Source organism: Dipodomys ordii, unplaced genomic scaffold, assembly GCF_000151885.1.
Source record: "Dipodomys ordii isolate 6190 unplaced genomic scaffold, Dord_2.0 Scaffold117, whole genome shotgun sequence".
NCBI classification, from domain to species: domain Eukaryota; kingdom Metazoa; phylum Chordata; class Mammalia; order Rodentia; family Heteromyidae; genus Dipodomys; species Dipodomys ordii.
Window position 1 is genome coordinate 2,124,497 of NW_012267333.1, and position 23,461 is coordinate 2,147,957.

The 23,461-nt window shown below is 41.3% G+C and overlaps 2 protein-coding genes across 4 annotated transcripts in view; both read right to left on the minus strand.

Moving 5' to 3' along the window:
* Positions 1-3,221, minus strand: part of Ms4a2 (membrane-spanning 4-domains, subfamily A, member 2) — a 22,260-nt gene extending 19,039 nt beyond the window's left edge. Inside the window, exons 1-2 of the mRNA XM_013029003.1 lie at positions 3,091-3,221; positions 2,697-2,714 (exon numbers count right to left, since the gene is read on the minus strand). Coding sequence (XP_012884457.1) covers positions 2,697-2,714; positions 3,091-3,221 — 149 coding nt within the window. The remainder of the gene's footprint in view (positions 1-2,696; positions 2,715-3,090) is intronic.
* Ms4a3 (membrane-spanning 4-domains, subfamily A, member 3 (hematopoietic cell-specific)) lies at positions 3,196-13,133 on the minus strand. Of its 3 annotated transcripts, none has more exons than XM_013029145.1 (7): positions 13,049-13,133; positions 10,685-10,854; positions 9,692-9,829; positions 6,742-6,798; positions 6,246-6,347; positions 4,649-4,750; positions 3,196-3,467 (listed from the first exon to the last, which is right to left on the minus strand). In XM_013029145.1, exons 2-7 carry the CDS (start codon positions 10,835-10,837, stop codon positions 3,333-3,335), a joined length of 687 nt encoding a protein of 228 aa, XP_012884599.1. In that variant the 5' UTR covers positions 10,838-10,854; positions 13,049-13,133; the 3' UTR covers positions 3,196-3,332. The 3 variants fall into 3 exon arrangements, with proteins under 3 accessions (XP_012884599.1, XP_012884598.1, XP_012884600.1); XM_013029144.1 differs by having other exon boundaries at positions 6,189-6,347; XM_013029146.1 differs by lacking the exon at positions 10,685-10,854 and having other exon boundaries at positions 6,189-6,347; positions 13,049-13,088.
* Between the last annotated feature and the right edge of the window lie 10,328 nt (positions 13,134-23,461).

Below are 23,461 nucleotides of genomic sequence, written 5' to 3' on the forward strand. Positions count from 1 at the left end.
AAGTGGTAGAGCGCTAGCCTTGAGCTGAAGAGCTCAGGGACAGCACCCAGGCCCAGAGTTCAGGCCCCATGACCGGACCCCCCCCCAAAAAAAAAAGACTTAAACACTGTCCAAGGAATTAAATGGAATAAGACAGAGCAAACAAAACTCGTGCCAATCATTTTTATTCGTGTTTTGGTTTGGTTTTTTCGTGCTCTGTATGTCTTTTATTATTATCTTTAGGTCATTGTACAAAGGGGCTTCAATTCAACATGTCAGATTCTTGCTCATTTGTGAGCACAATGCCTCTTGATCGAGGCCACTCCTATCATTCTCCCCAATCTTTCCCAATGCCAGAAATATTCTTCGTAATTCACATCCCTTTCATCTATGTTGATAAGGAAAACCAAGACTAGACTGTGGATTTCACAGTCGCTTCTAATATAATCTTGTTATTAGTAAGATGTTGTAGAGAAGGGTAACCATGTCATAAGTAATTAGTACAGGTAATTCATCAATTTCTTTTTTTGGACAATATTCCCCTTCTTCCTTCACTTTCCCCCAGTTTCCTTGCTCACAAGTTGCATATTTATTTTCCACATAGTGTATACTGAACACCATGATTGCATTTGCTCACCCTTCCTCTCTCTCTTTCTGCACTGTTCCTTGGCTCTCCCCCTGCCCCGAAAAAAATGCAAAGAAAGCAAAAACAAATGCTTCAGGCACCACTAACAGCAACAACAAAACACACACACAAATTCCAAATAGGCTTCCATTTCCTGGAGTTGGTTTGAAGAAATCGTACTTTAAACATTCAGAAGAGTTATACTTTGGGGTTCCTTCCTTAACAGTATCCTCTTTTAGTCTAATTTCACAGTCATTTTTAACGTAAAAATGTTTCTGAGTGTGTGTCGTCAATGGTCCACCTGTCTTCATGTGCACCAGAGGCCCATGAAGGAATGGCTTTTGAGGAATCAGTTGGACTTGAATTCCCATTTTCATCTTCAGAGTGATATCTCACAGCTAAGCTTTGTGAAGACCAGTCAGGTAAGAGATCACTTTAGTAACGGTTCTGACTCCTCAGCTCACATCAGGTCCAGGGGTTAAGAGAGCCAAATGAGTTGTATAATCTCTTATTTCATACCCAAAATATAGGCCTCTAGTCTCAGAAAACTTATGTCCAGTTCACAAGCCAAGTGAAAAATCTTCCCGCCAGTAAGAGAGGAAAGTACAGCAAATAGTTTCCTTTGTTAACCAAAGTAGATGAGTTAATCTACAAACCTTTCACAAATTTGGCATCTGTCTGTGACTTTCTCTGGCCTGATTAATGCTAGCGTAGAAACAAAAGTGATGGTGTTTGCTTACCTGGAAGGCCCTTGTGGGTTTGGAAGAGTGAGCTCTGCTCTGCTCCTATGTTCTGTGCTCATGTTTCCAGGCTCTCCAGGAAGGGGCACAGTTGTTACACAGCAGCTCAGTGGGCTCCACTCACAGGCTGCTCCCAACAGACAGCTAAAATGGCTTGACTCATGATGCGGATGATTATCTACATCAGCCATTTGTCATATGCTTCCTAGCTGGTTAAGATCAGTAAAGTCATGTTCTTAACTTGATAGAATGAATAAGCAAAGCAAGTGGTCTACTATAGAGTAGAGAATATTATAAGATGAGGAAATTGGAGAGTTCTCCTTGAGACCAAACAGGATTTAGGAAACTTAAACTGGAAACATCTTAGTAGGAATCTGGAAGGTAGAAAACAATCTTAGACCAGAAAGACTTGTACTTCTGAAGTTTTCTATACTTGTTCCCACATCCTAAGTTCTCCAGTTGCACCTCAGAATGAAAAGCCTTGTTTCCCCCCAATCTCCAGTTGCATGTAAGAACAAAAAGCCCTGTCTCCCCCCAGGAAAGGAATACTTGGCTTCATACATAGGATCAAGGCTGCAGCCCTCTCTGTGGGCATTAGTGTCATTCTCTGTACCTGTCTCACTTCACGTTCTATTATGTCTTTCTCTCCCTGTCTTTTAGCATGTGAAGACTAAGCAATGTGTACAGAAAAGTTTCCAGCTAGGTGCTGCTGGCTCATACCTGGAATCCTAGCTACTCAGGAGGCTGAGATCTGAGGATCACAGTTCAAAGTCAGCCAGAGTAGGAAAGTCTGTGGACTCTTCTTTCGAACTAACCAGGAAAAAAGCCCTCAGAAGTAGAGGTAGAGCTCAAGTGGTAGAACACCAGCCTTGAACAAAAAATTCCAAGCAAGACCACAAGACCCTGAGTTCAAGCCCCAATACCATCACACACACACACACATACACACACACACACACACACACATACTCAAAGACCTCACGACCTGCTCTAACATTAGAAGAAGTCTACAACTTAGATCTCTGGGATGCTTAGATCTCTGGGATGCTAAGAATGTGAAAATGGAAACACCGATGGACATGAACTTGATGGAAATAAAAGTCCCATGAGACATTTGGAAGAGTATGGGATTGAGCCATGTGCTGAAAGCAAAGTGCTTCGTCCAATAGCAAAAGGAGTAAGGGGTAACTCACAGGACTGCACTGCTTATAGTTCAGCATAATTATAAACATAACCTTGAGTGGTCCTTCAATAAACTGCTCTAGTCCCACTTTCATTCACGTTGCCTCATTCTGAGATGTGTATCACCTTCAATGCCCACACTTTGGATGCCTGCAGCCATGTCTGGTTACCTTTCGCAATAGTGGATACTGAAACATCAGGGGAAATGATCAAGATGAGAGTTTTAACCGTACCTCTGCCTGCAAGGAAGAGATAGTGAAACACCACTGCACGCATATCTTTCCTACTCTGGCACGCACAGCCTTCGCATAGGCCTTTCACTCACTCTTCCTCTCTAGCTTCCTCTTTTGACAAGCCATATTTCTTCCCTCAGTTATACCCCTAGGTAACAGATCTACTCAAACTCAAAAAGGTAACAATTTGTAACCTTTTTTGTAGCCAGCTGTCATGGAGAAGCATTTTTTTCCTGTGTTGAAAAGCAACTCTGACTCATCTTCCTCCCCACTGGGTGGTTAGGAATTGTATTTTAGGGAGAATCCATCAGATATGGATTCTATTCACTACCATCCTTCTTCAAACTGCATAAAGCAATGGAGTTGGAGAAGAAAAAGGAACAGAGAACCAATCTCCACATATAACGTTGAAGTCACAGAAGACACAAACCCAAGAATGTCGAAGGAGAAATCTTTATTCATCTACGTTCAGAACACGTACATGGAATTGACTTATAGTCAGGGCCGAAAGGAGTGATTGAGCCAAGGCTCAGGCTTCTCATGAGTAGGGCCATGATCAAGGGCTGGGTTTTATCAGCTCATGTCCTCTTGAGTGCTAGGATGAGGTTCTGGGTCATTGGAGACTGGAGGCTGAGTGTTCACGTCCTCAGCATTACTTTCATCAGGAGGTATTTCTGAATCCACGGGATGCGGGGGTGAGTAAATTTCCTGGAACAGAAAGCAATGTGTTTATTTCAAGAACAAGATCATCTTCCCTCTCTCCTGCTACTACTGTGATTGTCACCAATAATACTCATTCACTGGTCGTTCCTGCACTAAACACTGTCTGTGGGTTCCCTGCATAGTCTTCATATATCAATAGATAATAAACTCATTATTTTTACTTTGGAGTTAGTATACATAAAATCTAGCACGAATGTGTGATTTTCTTGAGTCCTATGGCTGGAAAATAACACATCACAAGGAACTAACTAAAACCAATTTTAGTTGCATTTTCTAAAGTTTTGTTCTCTTATATATTAAATATACTTTTCCACCAGGTGCTGGTGGCACATACTTATAATCCTAGCTATTCAGGAGGCTGAGATCTGAGAATTGCGGTTCAAAGCCAGCCTGGATAGGAAAGTCTGTGAGACTCTTATCTCCAATTAACCACCAGAAAACCAGAAGTGGAATTGTGGCTCAAAGTGGTAGCATGGCTGGGCACTGCTGGCTCATGCCTGTAATCCTAGCTACTCAGGAAGCTGAGATCTGAGGATCACGGTTCAAAGCCAGCCCAGGCAGGAAAGTTCCTAAGACTCTTATCTCCAATAAACTACCAGAAAAACTCAGTGGTAGAGGGCTTGCCTTGAGCTGAAGAGCTCAGGGACAGCACGCAGGCCCAGAGTTCAAACCCCACGACCAACAACAATAACAACAAAAAAGTGGTAGCATCCTAGCCTTGAGCAAAAGAGCACAGGGACAGTGCCCAGGCCCTGAGTTCAAGCCCTACCACTGACAAATAAATAAATAAGAACTTTCCTTTTGTGTTTTCTTTTTTACCTTATCTGGTGTATTTAGCCATTTATTTTTTTTTGTTGTTGTTGATAGATACGGATAGACACTGAACAGTGTGAGGTAGATTATTTTTCTTTTTTTTCTTTAAGTAGTTGTACAGAAAAGGTTTCAATTGAACATGTCAGATTATGAATACAATTGATCCTTCATGTTTTCAATCCTTTTCCAGCCTTCTTTCTATCTCAAATATTGATGCAATCTCTTCTTCCAGGATCCATGCAAATCATTTAACCCACAAAAGTTTCTTTCCAATTCCAAGAGTAAGAAACAATTGCAAACACAACAGGAAGTCTGAAGATCACATGACTTGCTAACTTTCTAACCAAACCCACCTCTCTCGAATCACAGAAGCTCCCTTGGCACCACATGACTGACATCGAGATAGTAATGCCCAGTTCCAGCAAAGTCAGGATCAGCATCAGAGACACCAGGCCCTGGGAGAGACGATGCTTCATATCAAATCCAGAAGAAGCACCCCAAAGAAGAAAATTGTCAACAGCAGACCTCTCCTTCCCACTAGATGGAATAAAATGAACCATACATGGAAGATGTAGACACATAAATGCTGGGATCCAATCTCAATTAAAAAAAAAAAAAACAGGCCAGGAGCCAGTGGCTCATGCCTGTAATCCTAGCTACTCAGGAGGCTGAGATCTGAGGATTGCAGTTCAAAGCCATCCCAGGCAGGAGCATCCATGAGACTCTTATCTCAAATTAACCACCAGAAAACCGGAAGTGGTGCTGTGGCTCAAGTGGTAGAGGGCTCACCTTGAGCTGAAGGGCTCAGGGACAATGCCCAGGCCCAGAGGTCAAGACCCATGACTGTCAAACAAACAAACAAAAGATGGGTATTATATCTATAATAAACTATGTGAACTATTCAAGAGGGAAAAATTGTACAAGAAAAAATCTGACACAATCAGACTTGTCAATATGAATAGTACACTAAAGACATGAGTAGAAATTTTAATAAAGTAGGCAAAATGACCCCTTGACTATTTCTCCAACAATATTTCTCAGAACATGAGGCATGTGTATCAGCCCTAAAAACTATAAAGCTGATACAAATACACAATAAATTATTGTTGCACCAGTAATTCTTCTGTTATCACTGAAACACCTAGGAGAAACACAAAATCCAAATTTCTTTGGAGAAGCTGTCTGACAGTGAAAGACTCAGGTGGCTCATGCTTGTAATTCTAGTTACTCAAGAGGCTGAGACGTTGAAGAATGTAAAACAAGGCTGGGCAGAAAAGTCATCAACATTTCACCTGTAGTTAACTTTCAAAACTTTGGGCTGGAAACATGGCACAAGTGGTAGAATGCAGCCATGAGCAAGGAAGCTCAGAGAGAGCTCAAGAAAGAAAGAGAGAAAGAAAGAAAGAAAGGAAGGAAGGAAGAAGGGAGGGAGGGAGGGAGGGAAGGGGAGGGAGTCAAGAATCAGATAATTGATTAAAATGCATTGTACTCATAATCTGAAATTCCTTTGTACAACTACTTGAACTAAGATAAAAAACTGGTAAAGAATCAAGTCTTGAGCTGGGTGCTAGTGACCCACACCTATAATCTTAGCTATTCAGGAGGCTTGCAATCTGAGGCTCATGGTTCAAAGCTAGCCTGAGAGACAAATTAGAGAGACTCAAGTCCTATTAAGCACCAAAAACCCAGAAGTGGAGCTGTGGTTCAAGTGGTAGAGCCAGCTGTAAAAGAAAGTGAGAGTACCCTGAGTTCAAGCCATGAACACACACACACACACATGTGCACGCGCACACACATGCACACATACAATGGCAGCATGATATAAGATGTTGTTTTCATACATTTTACATCATTTAAAGTATTTTATAAATGAACATATGTTTAGAAACATACATTTGAGGTGGAACCCACGTAGATGCATAAGTCTGGAGACTGCGAAGACTGACAAACCTTGAAAGACTGGCTATTCAGTGCTAAATGTACTGACAGGAAAGCAGTCCCAACCAAGGCAATTGTAGCACTTGCAATATTCATCCCAAAACTGTTTTGCATCTGCAAAAGAGAAGAAGACTTTTCCATCCGTTTATGTTGAACACTCCTTGTGTACTCCCTTGGACTCAATCCACTTGCGCAAATACTCATAGAATACAATTTACAGACCCACCTATATTCTAGACAAACTTCCATCAACAACAACTCCCCAATGCCTGTGGAACTTACATTCGAGCAATAAAGACAAAGAAAACAACAAATGTATTGTGGACCTCTGTCTTTCTGCACCTGACTTACTTCACTGAACAATTTGCAGATCTTCCCATGTCTTTACAAATGATACATATCATTCTTGCTAATGGATGAGTAAAATCCCATTGTGTATATAGACCGCTGTTAGTAAAAATTTTATTTCAACTCCCCTGGTCATAGAAAAGGAAGAATTTCCACTTACCAGCATTCTTGTAGGGTTTCTCCCTGCTGCAACAGACAAGGATCCTGAACCAATAAACTGTTTGAAAATAGGAGGGTAAGCAGATTAAGAAATATTAAAACTCAGCCATTTTTCTTCTTGGCTTTCCCTCGAGTAAATGATGTCTAAAAATAGCTACACAAATGTCATTTTAAAAAAAATTCACAACCTAGCAGACAAAATCATACTTGATGTTGCTCATTATTTTATAGGACTAAAATCCACAAATAATTTAAATTCTAAGTAAATTTATACTCCTTTCCTTTTGTTTTATAGCTAGCTTTTAGTGGGTTTATCGGAGTCTGGGTTCTTTGAAAGCATATGTACATATAGTTAATATAATATTATAGTTATTATATTTATGTTCATGTAAATGATATTCATTTCTATATACCCATGTTTGTGTGTCTATAAATCTAATTTTCATATTCTTGCTCAAGCTTCAGCCGTCTGATTTATTCCTCCCAAACATCTTTTAAATCTTGCTATGTACCAGCTAGACTTTTTTATTTCAGTGTGCTCTTAGCCCCTTGACTAAGATAAATTAAATTCTCTCTACATTTACAATGGTTTGAAAACCTTCCTTCTGTCTCTTCACCAGGACACCACACCTGAGGACTAAAGGAAAAGTTAGCAAAATCATGGCTAGCAGGCTACTTAAAATTCACTACTAAAGTCTAGCTGAATGTAAAAGTATAAGCTTTCATTATCACATCAACTAACGAGGGTATCATGGGGACTCCTGAGTCACTGTTGCTTTGTATACAGCAAATTCCTATGCTTCAACCCCCGCTTCCTCTCATATTCATCCTGGAACCTTGGCCTTGGCCGGGGGGGGGGGGGGGGGGGGGGGGCTAGGCCCCTCTTCACCTCAGTTTCTTTTCCATATAAATGGTGATGTGTGTACTCTCATGGTAATATTGCCTACCTGTCAGCTATGTTGGGCTGAAAGGAAATCATACCGAAGAGGGGGATTACATGCAGAAAATAGTTAAGTTAAAAATAATATCTGTTTAATAATAGCCATTTAATTTTATTTCACATTGAAAAAGTATCCATTTAACTTTGGCAATCCCAAGAGACCTTTCTCAAACTTTTTCTGTCATTCTGGTACACAAGCAGAAGAGCCAGTGCTCATATACTTTTTTTCTCCTGTGATTTTGTTGATAAGAATCAGTACAAGCCAGGCGCTGGTGGCTCACGCTTGTAATCCTAGGGACTCAGGAGGCTGAGATCTGAAGATCTCGGTTCAAAGCCAGCCCAGGCAGGAAAGTCCGTGAGATTCTTATCTCCAATGAACCACCAGAAAACCGGAAGTGACACTGTGGCTGAAGTGATAGAGCACTCGCCTTGAGCTGAAGAGCTGAGGGACAGTGCCAAGGCCCACAGTTCAAGCCCCACAATCAACAACAACAAAGAATCAGTAGGAAGGGATGAACAGACAGCAAGGACCATGTCATGGTCAGTATGCAGCAAGGCCTGACTCCCAGGAGATGGCAAGGCGAGTGTGGAGATCAGTGAAGGCATGCCACAGACCTAAGCTGCTGCCTGCAGGTGTCTCAGGGACAGAGCGAGACTTCTAGCAGCAAGCACCAATGGCCAATTTGAGCTTTGGTGGTAATAGTGCTAAAGGGAGCAATATTCTGATCATAGTTCTTTGTATTTTCCTTCCTTCTTTCCTTTCTTGCTTTTCTCTTCTTCTTTATTTTGACAATCTGATCTCACTTTCTGGAGGGAAAAAAATCTATATCTTTTTTTAAACATGGCATGGAAATTCTTAAGACTCAGTATGCAGAGCAAATATGCAGCCTGGATTTCTAAGAAAAATTCAGTTTAACTGTGATGATGATGATGATGATGTTAACTATCCAACAATTTCAGGGATAGGACGCTCAAATTACAAGTTTCAAACTGGATCTGAAAAGGTATGTAGACTATGAGATCTAATTTGTGTCAGGAGTTTTTAGTCTTAAGAATAATATCATTGTGCCGGGCACCGGTGGCTCCTAGCTACTGAGTAGGCTGAGATCTGAGGATTACGGTTCAAAGCCAGCCCGTGCAGAAAAGTCCATGAGACTCTTATCTCCAATTAACCACCAGAAAACTGGAAGTGGTGCTGTGGCTCAAGCGGTAGAGTGCTCGCCTTGTGCTGAAGAGCGCAGGGACAGTACCCAAGCCCAGAGTTCAAGCCCCATGACCAACCAAAAAAAAAAAAAGAGTACTATCATTGTAAAGAACATTGAAGGGTAATAATTAAAAATTTATAAATTGGAGCCCAAGACTTGTTATAATTTTAATTCACTTTCCAATAACATATTCGGTTCAGCATTGTCAGCTATGTGCTCCCATCTTAATAGCTCCTTTTTGTCTTTCAGTGTTCAGCTCAGAACTGAACATTTGTACATTTTCAAAGCTAGAGACCACATAGGAAAATAACAATGGCTAATTAACAAATCATTTCTATTCTCCACCTTAAAAAAAAAAAAACCCATGCAGTAAGTAAAAATCAAGTGGCAAAGCTCATGAACAAGTTTTAAAGACTGTCCAGCCCCTGATTAGATTTTTACTGACATCTGGGGAGTGACTCTTCTGATTTTCAGACAATAATCAGGAGACCATTTATTTCAATCTCTCAAGTTGAAATTCTTGGCTATTAATTCACATATATATATATATATATATTTGTCCAAATTTTTAGTATCTATCATATTTAACAGAAATATTAAGAAGTTAATGTTAGGGTCTTAACGTATACCCCAGAATGGGATATTGTTTAGTCAGAAGGGGGTTTTACCTTACTTGTAGCAGAAGTTATAAGTCAAAACGACAGTATATGACTTTCAAACAAACTACGAACACTTTCATAATGGAGCGCACTTGTGACAGTGCCATGTGAGGCTAGCCTCTGGCCAGGGAAACGAGGAATACTCACAAACACAGGGCCCCACAGCGGGTAGCCTGTGTAAAAGGTGAAGAAGAAGAAATGCCTGAAGAGGTGAGACAGATACTGTAACGACGCCAGCCAGATGCCCAGAGCCAGAATCATCGCTCCATTCAGGATCTGGATGGCCTGCAAAAGAAGAAAATCAAAGACAAAAGGCCACGTTAAGTTTCTCAGAAAGGAGATTGCGTGATGTTCAATAGTCAAGCCAAAATTAACTGGGCAACACCTGAGCTTAGAGCTTCCATTCCACTCTCTGACCCTGTCATTCTATTTCCAACCGTTCTCACAGACTCCCCAAGAGTAAAGAAAATGATGTTTGGCGAAATAGTCTGTTTTCCCAGCATGCTTTGGGGCCAGGAGAAGATAAAAATCAGACAGACATTAAACTTTGTTCTCCTTGGCCTTTCCCCCACCACAGAGTGTGTGTGTGTGTGTGTGTGTGTGTGTGTGTGTGTGTGTGTACATACTGCTCCTCTACTGCTCCTCGGGTTTGAACTCAGAGCCTAGGCTCTCTTTCCCTCCAGGTTGGCCCTCCAGCACTTAAGCCACAGCTCTACTTCTGGTTTTTTGGTCATGGGTTGGAGATGAGTTCTCATAGATTTTCCTGCCAAAGCTGGCTTTAAACCATGATCCTCAGACTGCTGAGTAGCTAGGATTATAGGCGTAAGCCATTAGCACCCGGCTCCACCGCAATTTTTAACTGACATTACAGGACAGGAACTTTGTATTGCTCAACCACCAGAATGGGAGGTCACAGGAAAAACCTTTGGGGATCTTACATTCCATTCCTTAGGGTGTGGTGAACTGTTCTCAGCTGTGAGGGAACACCTATCTATTAGCATACAATACTGTCTTAAGTACAATACTGCCTTAGTGAGAAAGAATTCAAAATTTTCTTTTCTGGGTACACACAACGGTTTCTACATGACTTTATTTTTCCTTTCTTTTTAAACCAATTTGCTTTGAAGAACTCCAACTTACCCCAAGGGCTTGTAATGTTCCTTCTTGGTAATGTTGTAATTCCTTCAAGGTCCGGTAAACAGAAATATTCACCCCATCAGATGCCACCTGGCTGCCTGGAATACCACCTCCTCCCGTCTCCAGCCCTGCAGTATCCGCTTCTTGGGAGGCCATGTTGGGGTGCTTTGTGGCTGACATGGAAAAAGAAATCCAAAGGTCCCGTCATTTTTCTTTTGTTACAATCTAGTTGTATTTTTCAGCGTCCTAGAGGGCTTCATTCTGTCCACGTTGCAGCATGAAGTGGCAAGGGAGGGAAGGGCAGAGCAAAGAGAAGCTACGAGATGCTCAGGTCTATTCTGTTCGTGTCAGGACTGGCCCTTTCTTCCAGCAACACATCCCTACAGCTTCATCCTGGTCTTCCTGGCAATTCTAACAGGCTCAATCCCAGCCCCCAGGACGTACTTTCTGGATGCTGTTTTAGAGTTCTGGCCAAATGGGAAAGATGAATCCTTTCATATAAAAGCTAGGTGTGGAGCTGGGAAGGTGGCTCAGTGGTAGAGTGCTTGTCTCACATGCATGAGGCCCTGGGTTTGATTCCTCAGCACCACATAAGCAGAAAAAGCCGGAAGTAGCACAGTGGCTCAAATGGTAGAGAGCTAGCCTTGAGCTGAAGAGCTGAGGGACAGCGTCCAGGCCCAGAGTTCAAGCCCCATGCCTGACACATACAAAAAAGCAGGTGTGGTACTTGTTAGACACTATGTTAAAAATGAACTACACACATTGTGGGTAGGGGTGGAAGGGAAATACTGGGAGAGAGCAAGGGAAGGGGTGACATTGTCCAAAAAGAAATGCACTCTTTACCTGACTTATGTAACAGTAAACCCTCTGTACATCAGCTTTATAACAATAAAAATAATTTCTTTCTGGTTATTCCCAGAGTTCCTTCGACTTCCCTTCTCATAATCCCTAGGCAGTCTGAGCTCCAGTTTCCAGAGTGATTTATCCACATTTCACCATCTTCTCATCACTGTGACTCCCGGATCTCCCTCAGCATCTGTCACATGCATGAGTCTCAGCTAGTACATATTACACAATTATTTTAAAAGCACTTTAGGCTGGACACCAATGCCTCACACCTGTAATCCTAACTACACAGGAGGCTGAGATCTGAGGATCATGGTTCAACAGGCTGGCTTCAACTCTTATCTGCAATGAACCAGTAGAAAATTGGAACAGCTACTGTAGCTCAAGTGGCAGAGTTCTAGCCTTGAGCAAAAAAGCTCAGGGACAGCGCCCAGGCCCTGAGTTTAAGCCCCACAACTTATTTTTTAAACACTATAAGTCCATCCTCACATAGCCCTGCTTTATGGATGATAAGGGAAAATATGTCTGCAAACACTAGATTCTCTCATGCCACGAAACCACAGAGCAACTTTAGGGGAAGAAATCTATTATAACCAAATAATTTGACTTTTAGAAAAACATCAGGAAGGAGAATTTTTCAAAGTCCTCGGGTAAAAGGAGCTATGTTCTATAAAATTTAGTCAATTCAGCATTTTAAAAAATCAGCAAAATCCATTTGTCTGTGATCTTAGCAATTAAGTTCAGCTATCTACCTCTGAGTACGGAGTCGAAGTCCTTGTAAGTATCTTTCTTATCTTAACTAGCTTATTTTTCTCAACTCCCTTTGGAATGTCTCCTTCTATTTTTCTGATGAAGAAGTTGAGGCACAGAGGAGGGGGCCTACAACTTGAAAGCCAGGGATCAGAAGCTGGTAGCCTGTGCGTAGTCACCATGATAATATACTGACCTTCCAAGCTTATGTTGAACTGTACTTCCCAAATTCTACATAGATCTCACAATGTTCAGGCAACATAACTCAGGTACAGCTATTTGGAGGGGGAGGGGAGGGAGAGAGGGAGAAAGGAGAGAGGAGAAAGGAGAGGAGAGGAGAAGAGAGGAGAGAAGAGGAAAAGAGAGGAGAAAAAAGAGGAGAGGAGAGGAGAGGGGAAGAGAGGGGAGAGGGAAGGAGGGAGGGAGGGAGAGAGAGACAGAGGCAGAGACAGACACAGAGACAGACAGACAGAGAGAGAATATGACTCCAGGGCTAGGATATAGCTCAGTGGCAAAGAGCTTGCCTAGAAAGTGCAACATCCTGGGTTCGATTCCCAGTACTAAAAGAGAAAAGGCCAAAAACATTGACTCCACTTTTTCCAAACACTATCTAACATTGTTCTAATGGAAGCAGAATAATATTCATCTTCTAAGGTAAGCTAACTTCACACCGAAATACCCCATATCTCTACAGTGCAACCAAACAGAAAACTCTGCAAACATCTCCAGTGAGCCAGATGGACGCTATGAAGAGGGAGCTGCTGTGCTTACCTTGGAGACTCAGGCTTGGACCATCTTCCTCCCCCCCAAGCCCATCCTGTCACAGAGTAGAGAAACTCAGTAAGGATCAGCAATTCAAGAAAAGCGAATCCTCTTCTCCCTGGGGGTTAGCCAATCTTTCCCTTGTGCAATGCTTTCGTGGAGCCAATGGAGAGGGCCGGCTGGATGTCTGGAAGGTGTGATAACCGCATTTGCACTACAGGCCTCTCACCACCAGCTTCCCCAAGGCTCCGTGATAAGTAGGGAACTGGCGTGAAGAATAACGGTTTCTGGCTCAGAGTCATTGCTTCACACACCGTTGGAACAGAAAAAGAAAAAAGAAAAGACAAGCAGAACATACCAGTAGGTTAAAATGGGGAGGTGTTATAGAATGAAGAGTAGAGTTAGCTGTGAACTAAGAAGAGATGAAGCCAGACACTAAGCATCAGGTTGAGAGAAAAGACTGTGGCCACTAAAATACTCAATGTAAGTAATGTACCAGTGAGGATGTGAGGGACTGTACGTGCACGATTGTGCTCATTCCTCACAGGCTTCGAGAGGCTGTTTCTTTGGTCCCATAACATGGATCCATAATGCTAATTATCGCTTAAGTACCTTACATGCCATGTACAAGTCACTATTCAAAACAAGGGGATGAACAAGAACATGAACAGTGCAAGTCTACTTAATGCCACTCATCTGAACACTTAAAAGAATCAAGATGGCAAATCTTGTAGACCACAATCTTTTGCACCACAATAGAAAACAGAAACAACTGTCCCTTAAATGTCCACTTGGCCTGAAGTATTTCTCTTCCAGCAAAATTGTTAAGCTCTGCAGAGAGGAGAGTCATCTCCTGAAAAGCGTGAATAACCCTTTCAAGGGAACATTGTCTCAATGGCTATTACCACCCAGGGTCTCAGAATAAGGCCAAATAAACAGCCACAGGTCTTCCTCTGGGCAGACCTGCAGCTCTGTATGACCAGGAAACAGGAAGTGGTGGCTGGTTTAACTGATTTTGTATTCATGCTATGCATACTTTCTTACTTGGAACAGGCTCTGGAGATGGTGGATCACACTGTTTAGCACCTAAGGCCATAGTCTCCCCTGATTACCAGAACACCAAAGCTCATTTGACAATTGTTTGCAGAGAGACTTAACACCATCTAGAAAGTTCAAGTGGCACACAATACTTCCAGGAAATACTAAACAGTGGAAAACCATTTCTACTCATGTTCAGATGTCATCAGCTTCTAATATGTATAGAAGAAAACAACAGGCTACAATTTCTGTAACCCGTACTGAAGTTACGTCAGCATTTCAGTCTGCAGAACTTGGCAACCCAGTATTTTTTGTAATTTTCATTTGCTTTTATTTGCTAAAACAATAATCCAAATATACTGTCTCAAAATCCACTGTCTTGTCTAGAAAAATTCAGACCCTTGGGAAGCAGTCTTGTTCCTCTGCTACTACAATCTGTGTTAGAGTTGGGCTTCCTGCAGTTTATAGGAGTACGCCTGGATTTGTGACAAAGTTCCTTCCTTTCAGAGATGGGTTAGCTCCACTATTCTGAAACCTGTGATCATTTATGCCTTTCAACCATACCCACTAATGCAATGATGACAAGGTTTAACCAGTATTTAAGCCCCATGCTCCATCAGCATGTGATGTTTCACTCAGAAGCATGTGCTGGCAAGGGGCAGAAAAAAATTATCAATGGATTTTAATATATAGGAGCATGAAAAGTTTATTCCTATGTTTTTAGATTCCATATTACAACTAACTTGGAAGAAGCTACCCTTGGTTGAATTTTGTGGTAGGATCAAAGATTAGCCATAACACTGAAAAGGCTATTAAAATACGCTTCTCCTTCCCATCTACCTGTGTGAGCGTTTTCTTATAAATTTTAACCAAAGTGACGTGTGATAAAGACTGAATATGCTGGGCTGGGAAGGTGGCTCAGTGGTAGAGCACTTGTCTTGCATGCATGAGGCCCTGGGTTCGATTCCTCGGCACCATATAAGCAGAAAAAAAAGCCAGAAGTGGTGCTGTGGCTCAAGTGGTAGAGCACTAGCCTTGAGGTGAGGTGAAGAGCTGAGGGACAGCACACAGGCCCAAAGTTCAGGCCCATGACCTGAACCCCCACTAAAAAAAAGACTGAATATGCAGAAACACATATGAAAATATAGCTTTTTTTTCTAGGAATGAAGAACCAAGGCATAAGATAATGTTTTATGCTCCAAATGACCAGTTTTCCTCATGGAAGAGACTGGCCTTCCTTTTTTGAGCCAAGATCATTTGAGTGTTACCTCTTGCACGTATTAGCATCCCTTGGAATGAAGTTTGTTCACCGGTACCCTTACATGGTATATTCAATGCAAGATTTCACTTCCAGAGATATTGTTGGTAACTTAAATTCAAGGAAGAACTAGAAAGCATTTCTTGGCCTAAAGTGCAATCGGTGATGAGCAGGAATTTAGTTTTGAGTACTTTTGGATTGGGGAAGTCGTTACTATGCAGTCTACCAAAACCACAGTGAATTGTCATCCAGGAGCAGTTTTATTATGAACTTGTCTTTGCATACAATTTCACTCGGACTTAAACACATTGAAAAAGTGCAAATATCACATGATAGTTGTATACCATGTGACATCCCAGAAGACATTTAAACAGATAAATTCATGTCACTATTCTTCTTGGAACAGGCAGAATTACAGCCTCTATGAAACCGAGTTCCACAGATACATGTACCCCCTGCTCTGCACCTCAGGGATGAAGGGAAGTCTGCCCACAGCCACTAGTGGCCCAATGATTCATGGGAATTTGGTCCTATGGGAAAAGGGATAAAACAGTTAAAATTTCCTTACATATAACTCAACCTAACAACTTGTTCAGGGAACTCAAAAATACTTACAGTATTAAAAAAAACTCAAATTTCAAGCATTACTCAACTATATCAAATATTTAATTATGATACTAAAAGGGACTGTCATCTAAATACTAGCTCAATCACCACTTTTCTGAGACTTGTCCCATCAACTTTTAATGTCATATACCTTCACTTCAGGGGGATCCTGCTAACAATGCTCATTTGCTTATGAAATGTCACCTTCACAGCACCGATCTTGTGCATAAGTTTTATGGTATCCTTGATCTCAGAAAGCACTAATTAGATGTAGGAAATGCCTCAACTTTTTTTTAGCCTCGTTAACCTACTTTCCTGCATTATTCATGTTAAAAATTAAAAAAAACAAAGCTGGTGCTAGTCACTCATGCTTAGAATCCAAACTACTCAGGAGATTGAGATCTGAGGATCACAGTTCAAAGCCATCCCAGGCAGGAAAGCCCATAAGACTCTCGTGTCCAATTACTAAAGAAAAAAAGCCAGAAGTGGAGTTGTGGCTCAAGTATTAGAATGCTAGAATTAAGCACAAAAGCTCAGACAGCACACAGGCCCTGAATTCAAGCCCTAGGACTGGCATACACACACACATACACACACACACACACACACACACACACAAATTGTGTGTGTACACACTTGTGCATGTGTGATTTTGCTTCTGGTGCTAGTATGAAATTGGAGACCTATTTTAAGCCAACGATGACAACCATTTCACCTTGTCAGAGGTGAAATTAAACAATTTAATTGTGGTTTGTGCCTGTAATCCTAGCTACTCAGAAGGCCGAGATCTGAGGATTGTGATCTTCAATCAGCAGAGGCAAGAAAGTCCATAAGCCTCTATCTCCACTTAACTACCAGAACTCCAGAAGTAGTGTTGGGCTCAAGTGTCAGAACACTAGCCTTGAATGAAAAAGGAACAATGCTCAGGCCCTGAGTTCAAGCCCCAGTACCGGCACAGAGGGAAAAGAAGGAAGGAAGGAAAGAGGAAGGGAGAGAAATAAAGAGAAAGAAGAAAGTGAGAAAGAAAAACTACATGACTTACAGCCCTGTGTGGTCTACAACGAACATGCACGTTAAAAGTTGAGAAATCTGGGGTTGGGAAGGTGGCTCAGTGGTAGAGTGTTTGCCCTGCATGCATGAGATCCTGGGTTTGATTCCTCAGCACCACATAACCAGAAAAAGCAGGAAGTGGCACTGTGGCTCAAGTGGTAGAGCGCTCGCCTTGAGCTGAAGAGCTGAGGGACAGCACCCAGGCCCAGAATTCAAGCCCCATGACCAACAAAAAAAAAAAAAGTTGAGAAATCTGGGCATATAGTATTCATATATGGATTTGTAGTATTCCTTTGTTAGAACTGTACCTAAATTACTCTTCATCCTGAAGTGGGTAAACTGTTCTTACCTGATCAAAACTAGCTTCACATGTTCGACTCTGTGAGGGGCCCACGGGCTGTTGTCCTTCTTTTGTTCCTTGAAAGTCACTCATGATGGGAGATGCACCTCATACCCATCCATGCCAAAAGGCAACAGGCGTGACTCTCTAAACCTAATAAAACAAATGAAGACATATAAAGTACCATATTGATTGTTGTGCAGACATGTTGTGGGGAAAAATAAAAGTCTGATTAGTCCATTTATAAGTACCAAAAACCTGAATAAATTGACTGTGGGGAAGCAAATTCATTCAGTAAATATTAACCAAAAAAAAAATCCCTAGCAGCCTGGAACCTGTGTCTCCTGCCTATAATCCCAGCTGCTAGGAGACCGAGATCTGAGGATCACAGTTTGAAGCCAGCCCTGGGAGGCAAGTCTGAGACCCTTCTCTTCCATTAACCAGCAAAAAGCCATAAATTGAGCTGTGTCTCAAGAGGTAGAGCACCAGACTGGAGTGGGAAAAAAAAGCCAAGGGATAGCATCTAAACCCTGAGTTCAAGCTCTAGTATCAACACATGCACAGATTTTAAGTTATGGGGAGAGATTCTACCACCAAATACTCATGGTTAAAACTCAGCACTTAGACGCCATCACCTCTGACTTTCAACCCACCAGCATCCTGTTTCAGGAGTTACAGTGTCCCCATCCCTGCTCTCATTTCTTTCCTCCCACAGCCAATACGGCAGCAGTTCCAGAAGAGTTCCAAGAGCTTAAGTGAAAGGAGACAAAAACCTCCTTCATTCTATTTTTCTTCACAAATTTCGAAGGGATAGTAGTCTTTGGCTTATTTGATCTAGGAGATAAATGAACCATAAGTGGGTTAAAAGTATTAACTCTTCATTTGCTGTTGAAATAATAAATCCTCTTCTTGAAAGCTTAGTGGATACCTGTAAAGAAGCAGTGATTAATCTTGCCAAGATCCCCCTGAAGCAGTGGCTCACACCTGTAATCCTAGCTACTCAGGAGGCTGAGATCTGAGGATCACAGTTCAAATGCAGCCTGGGCAGAAAAGTCTGTGACACTCATGTCCAATTAACCAACAGAAAACCAGAAGTGGAGCTGTGGCTCAAAGTGGTAGAGCACTAGCCTTGAGCAAAAAAGTTCAGGGACAGTGCCCAGGCAACCAAGTTCAAGCCCCTCAACCAAAAACAAACAAAAAAACAGCTAGCACATAACAATAAAGAATCAAATCTACACATCACAGACCCATTTAGGAAATCACATAGTGAGGAGGAGGCATTTAGAGCCACTATGGAGGAGACGTCCATTCCTGCTTGCGTTGTCTAAGTGAGGCCTATAATCATCTGAATTAACAGGCATTTTCTACTTCCGTCTTTAAGTCAGGAGACAGTACTGGGGTTTGAACTCTGGGTATTCCATTTGATAGGCAAGCACTCTACCACTTGCGCCATGCTTCCAACCCTTTCTGCTTTAGTTTTGTTTGTAAGTTCTTTTTCTGTTAAGAAGCATCCAGTTTGTTGTAAAACAAAAACATGGTATCTTCAAATAGTGGGATGAGGGGAAATGACCCGTTTATATGTACAACACATCTTGACCTGAGTTCCTCCCCCATCGTTCTTCTCCATCCCATCTACCCCTTCTCCACCCGCCTCATCAAGTTGCCTCGCTCCATTTTCATGTATATATTAACTGTGATGATCGAATATTATTCAAAAGTAAATAGATGCTGGTGGCTCACGCCTGTAGTCCTAGCAACTCAGGAGGCTGAGATCTGAGGATCGTGGTTCAAAGCCAGCCCGGGCAGGAAACTTCATGAGACTCTTATCTCCAATAAAACCACTAGAAAACCGGAAGTGGCACTGTGTCTCAAGTCATAGAGCACTTGCCTTGAGCTGAAGAGCTGAGGGACAGCACCCAAGCCCAGAGTTCAAGCCCCACGACTGACAAAAAAAGTAAATAGAAATGAACTATCAGGTTTCAGAAGTACATGTGGGAGCCCTAAAGGTATATTACCAGTGAAGGAAGCCTATCTATGAAAGGTTTCAAAATGGGGCTGGGAAGGTGGCTCAGTGGTAGAGTGCTTGCCTTGCATGCATGAGGCCCTGGGTTCAATTCTTCAGCACCACATAAGCAAAAAGAAAAAAAGCACTGTGTCTCAAGTCATAGAGCACTTGCCTTGAGCTGAAGAGCTGAGGGACAGCACCCAGGCCCAGAGTTCAAGCCCCATGACCGGACCCAAAAAATAAAAAATAAAAAAATAAGAGGTTTCAAAATGTATGATTCTAACCACATGGTATTTTTTTAGTTTTTTAGTTAAATAGCTGTACAAATGGGTTTCAGCACCATAGGTCAAGTTCATGAGTCTAATCGGTAGAGTTTTCTGCCTTTTGACCCTGAGATGCCTTCTTCAGCTAAGGATGCTCCTGTCTCTACCTCCTGAGTAGCTAGGTTTACAGGTGTGTACTAGCACATCCAGCTTGACATTTCCATGTCTTAATACCATGTGTTTACACTAGTAGACCCAGAAAAGGAGAGTAAACGGTAGATTTTTAAGACCACAGAAAGAAATGATCTCTACAAATTGACTTAAAAATCTCAGACCCCAATCTATCTAGAACTAGAGGAAAGGAAAGAAAGAAAATGGTCACATAGAAATTCTAACATTAAGTTACACTCCACTGGGACTTCACAAAGCAATGACTAGAGAATGATCTCTCTGTGATCCTACTAAGCAGTGGAAAAGACTTTCACATTGTACAGCTAAAGGCAGTGACTATATGGAGAAAAGTTAAGTTATGATTAAGTAGTAACTGACCAAAATACCAACTGCAAGAAGGCAACTAGACCTCTTACACTTGTCTTCATCTATATTACATAAAGACAAATCGAATAAAAAATACTTAAGACTTGAAGAAATGCTAAAGTTCAGAGCCAAATCAGATAAATGTAAATTGTTTCTGGTTCACTATTAACTATTGTCCAGTTAAAAAATGTTTATTCCAATTACAGAACAGGACTTTAATTTTTTTTAATGCTCTTATTTTGCATGGGGCCAACATGCTACCACTAGTCCAAGCTGTCCTTGAGCACTTGAAAAGTATCTGTAACCCCTCCCCCACAGTATAACCCGTTTTCACTGTATTTGATGTCAGTATAATTTGTGGAGGGGAAGGGAAAAACAAATCATATAAATAGGGATACAGGTGGACCCATTGCAACAATGAGATGTACAAGTCGTTTATGTTGAAAACGAACTTCACAACTTTGGTGGGGGGGGAGGATTGGGGGGGCAGAGGGAGGATGGGAAGGGATGGGAATGGGAAACAAAGGAGGAGGCTACAATGCTTGATAAGAAATGTACTCATTATCTTGCCCATGTAATTGTAACCCCTCTGTACAGTATTTTCACAATAAAAAATAAAAAGTATCTGTAACAACCACGTTGTTAGTTGTGTTTAATTTAAATGTAAGCATTGCATGTGGCTACTAGTTACTGTCTTAGATAGCAAGATTTTAGAGGTAGTTGCTAAAATCGAAAGAACACTGGATTTTTTCTGTCTGTTTCAAATAAGTTCTAGCAAGTTTTGTCTGATTTTTTCCACTCATTGAAAAAATATGAAAACTATAGTAACAATTCATATGAAAGCATCCTAAATAGCTTCAAATTGCCAAGTTGAAAATTAACTTAAGAGTAATAACCAGTACAGTGTGGTACTGTCATAAAGACCATGTAAGATCAACAGACTCTAAAATCTAGAAAATCCAAATTTGTATGATCAACAACAGAAAAGTCAATGAAAAAAGGGAACAGTCATTTATCATATGACATTGCATCAATGGGATATAACTACAGAAAAATAATCTTGCTTTGCTTTGAATATAAAAATCAAGCTCAGATGGATTATACACCCAAAGAAACCTACAACCACAAAGCCTTTCAAAAATAAAAGAGGAAACAGCAAATAAGAATTTGAAACCTGATGGGGCTGGGAAGGTGGCTCAGTGGCAGAGCAGTTGCCTCGCATGCATGAGGCCCTGGGTTTGATTCCTCAGCACCACATAAGCAAAAAGAAAAAAAGCTGAAAGTGGTGCTGTGGCTCAAGTGGTAGAGTGCTAGCCTTGAGCTGAAGAGCTGAGGGACAGCGCCCAGGCCCAGAGTTCAGGCCCCACGACCGGACCCACCTCCCCCAAAAAAGAATTTAAAACATGAGAGAAAGCAATATCCATTTACAAAAAAGGATGAAGAGGGGGAAGAGGTGGGGGATGGGAAGAGAGGGAGGAAGGGAAAGAGGAAAGGGAGGAGGAAGCCCCAAAGGCTTACCCTCTGATCCTAGCTACTCATGAATTCTTAAAGAACTTACTTTGAAAGGGGTGACATTGATCAGATATACTGTATCCATAAACTGTTCAATAGCAACTCCTTTGTACAACTACTTAAAGACAATAAGAAAGTTGGGGGAGGGAAATCTCTAAATAATAATTGGAAGTGCATTAAAATTGGTGGATGGGAGTGAAATGTGGAAATGGAACAGAACGTATAAAAAATAAGATGGTTAAGTACAGTGATAGACATATTGTCCCTCCAGTGCTTCTGTACATTCCAATGTTTTCCTGACAAAAGTTAGAGAATATTTTTGCCATTGTAGTTGTGCTATAGGTATTGCCTATGTCATTTTTAAAGGCTGTAATTTCCACAGAAGCATCTATCAATCACCTACGCATAATTATAGAAAGCAGAAGAGCAGTGGGCACCAACACGAACCTCTTCACATAGCACACCACATAAAATTTGTGGGTGACATCCAGTGTTGGTCTGTATGTGATCTCAGACAATATAAAAACATCTTTCCCCTGGAACACCTGAAATGATAAAAAGCACTTTCATAGGAGAAGAAATCAGTCATTTGGATGGTTTCGTTTAAGACATGAATACATTGCCAGTTTTAGAAAAATCTGAATTTTTTACATTAATTTAACTGGAGTAAAATAATAGATCTAAGTATGAAACCATTCATTCCCCCTTTGGCTCTAGTCCTTCAACCTCCGTAGCCCAAGTTCTACAACCAGAGGGGAAGATTAGGAACCACTTTAGACTCTAAAGTTTTTTTTTTCTTTTTCAAAGTAGTTTCCATTTGCACAGAACCATGCACCACTCTGACACATGTAGACACATGTAGGAAAATGGAAACAACTTCCATTGGACTCTGGACTTTATCAACATTCCTCATCTAAAAAATTATCATTACATAAGTAAGCACCCAATCCTGTGAGAGAACTGATCATCCAACTGTCACAAATGTGATTGGTATGTTCAAGAACACAGGCTGGGTTATAGCTCAGTAATCCAGACTCTGTAGAGCAAATGCAGTGTTCTAGGTTCCATCCCCAGAATGGAGACAGGAAGCGAAAGGCGGAGGGGCCATGACAAGGGGGAGGGGCCATGTAGAGGTGGGAGGAGGAGAAGAAAAGATGAAATGCACATTACCCAAAAGAGAGGATATAAGACTATAATTATACCATAAAAACAGAATTACAATATATAGGATTATAGTGTAATGTCATCAAAGTATATGATGAACTGCAATATATGTTAGTCTATATCACCAGATGAGTCAGGACTTATGTTCTTCTCCAATAATAAAGACAGCCACTAAGATTTACAAAACTTTATTTAAAATGCAATCATTACAAATTTAAAATCTCCCCACCAAAAGTGTTCATGAGCACAGACCGTAGGGCCAATTCTTTCAAAACATAATATTTAAATAGGTGGCAGATGGTTTCCATAGGACTTAATGCATTAGGCTGACCTCCAATGGGTAATGCACTCTTCAGGCAGCCAAACAAGGAGGTTGCCTTTCAATCTGGAATTGAGACTTTAATTCCGTAGTTAATTTGGAGGAATAAGATGTACCTGGCTTCTCAGTAAGGTCAATCCTGAGATGAAAGGGGAAAGAAATCATGGCATATTACTGACCAGAAACTTAGGTGGCTACAGGCTTTGAGTCTAAACAAAGTGGGAACATGGAGTGGAGGGAAGCATCACTTTTGAACCTAAAATCCACTAAAATATCTCAATGATTGAAGTATAATTGAAATGTCATTTATATATACAGGTATTATGAATA

Excerpts from the sequence above, each read along its gene's own strand:
- Ms4a3 (XM_013029144.1), bottom strand. The coding sequence starts at position 10,837 with ATGGCCTCCCAAGAAGCGGATACTGCAGGGCTGGAGACGGGAGGAGGT. Across the intron at positions 6,799-9,691 it reads CGCTGTGGGGCCCTGTGTTT|TTTATTGGTTCAGGATCCTT; the intron begins GTGAGTATTCCT and ends ATTTTCAAACAG. Across the intron at positions 6,348-6,741 it reads GAAACCCTACAAGAATGCTG|ATGCAAAACAGTTTTGGGAT; the intron begins GTAAGTGGAAAT and ends TCTCTTTTGCAG.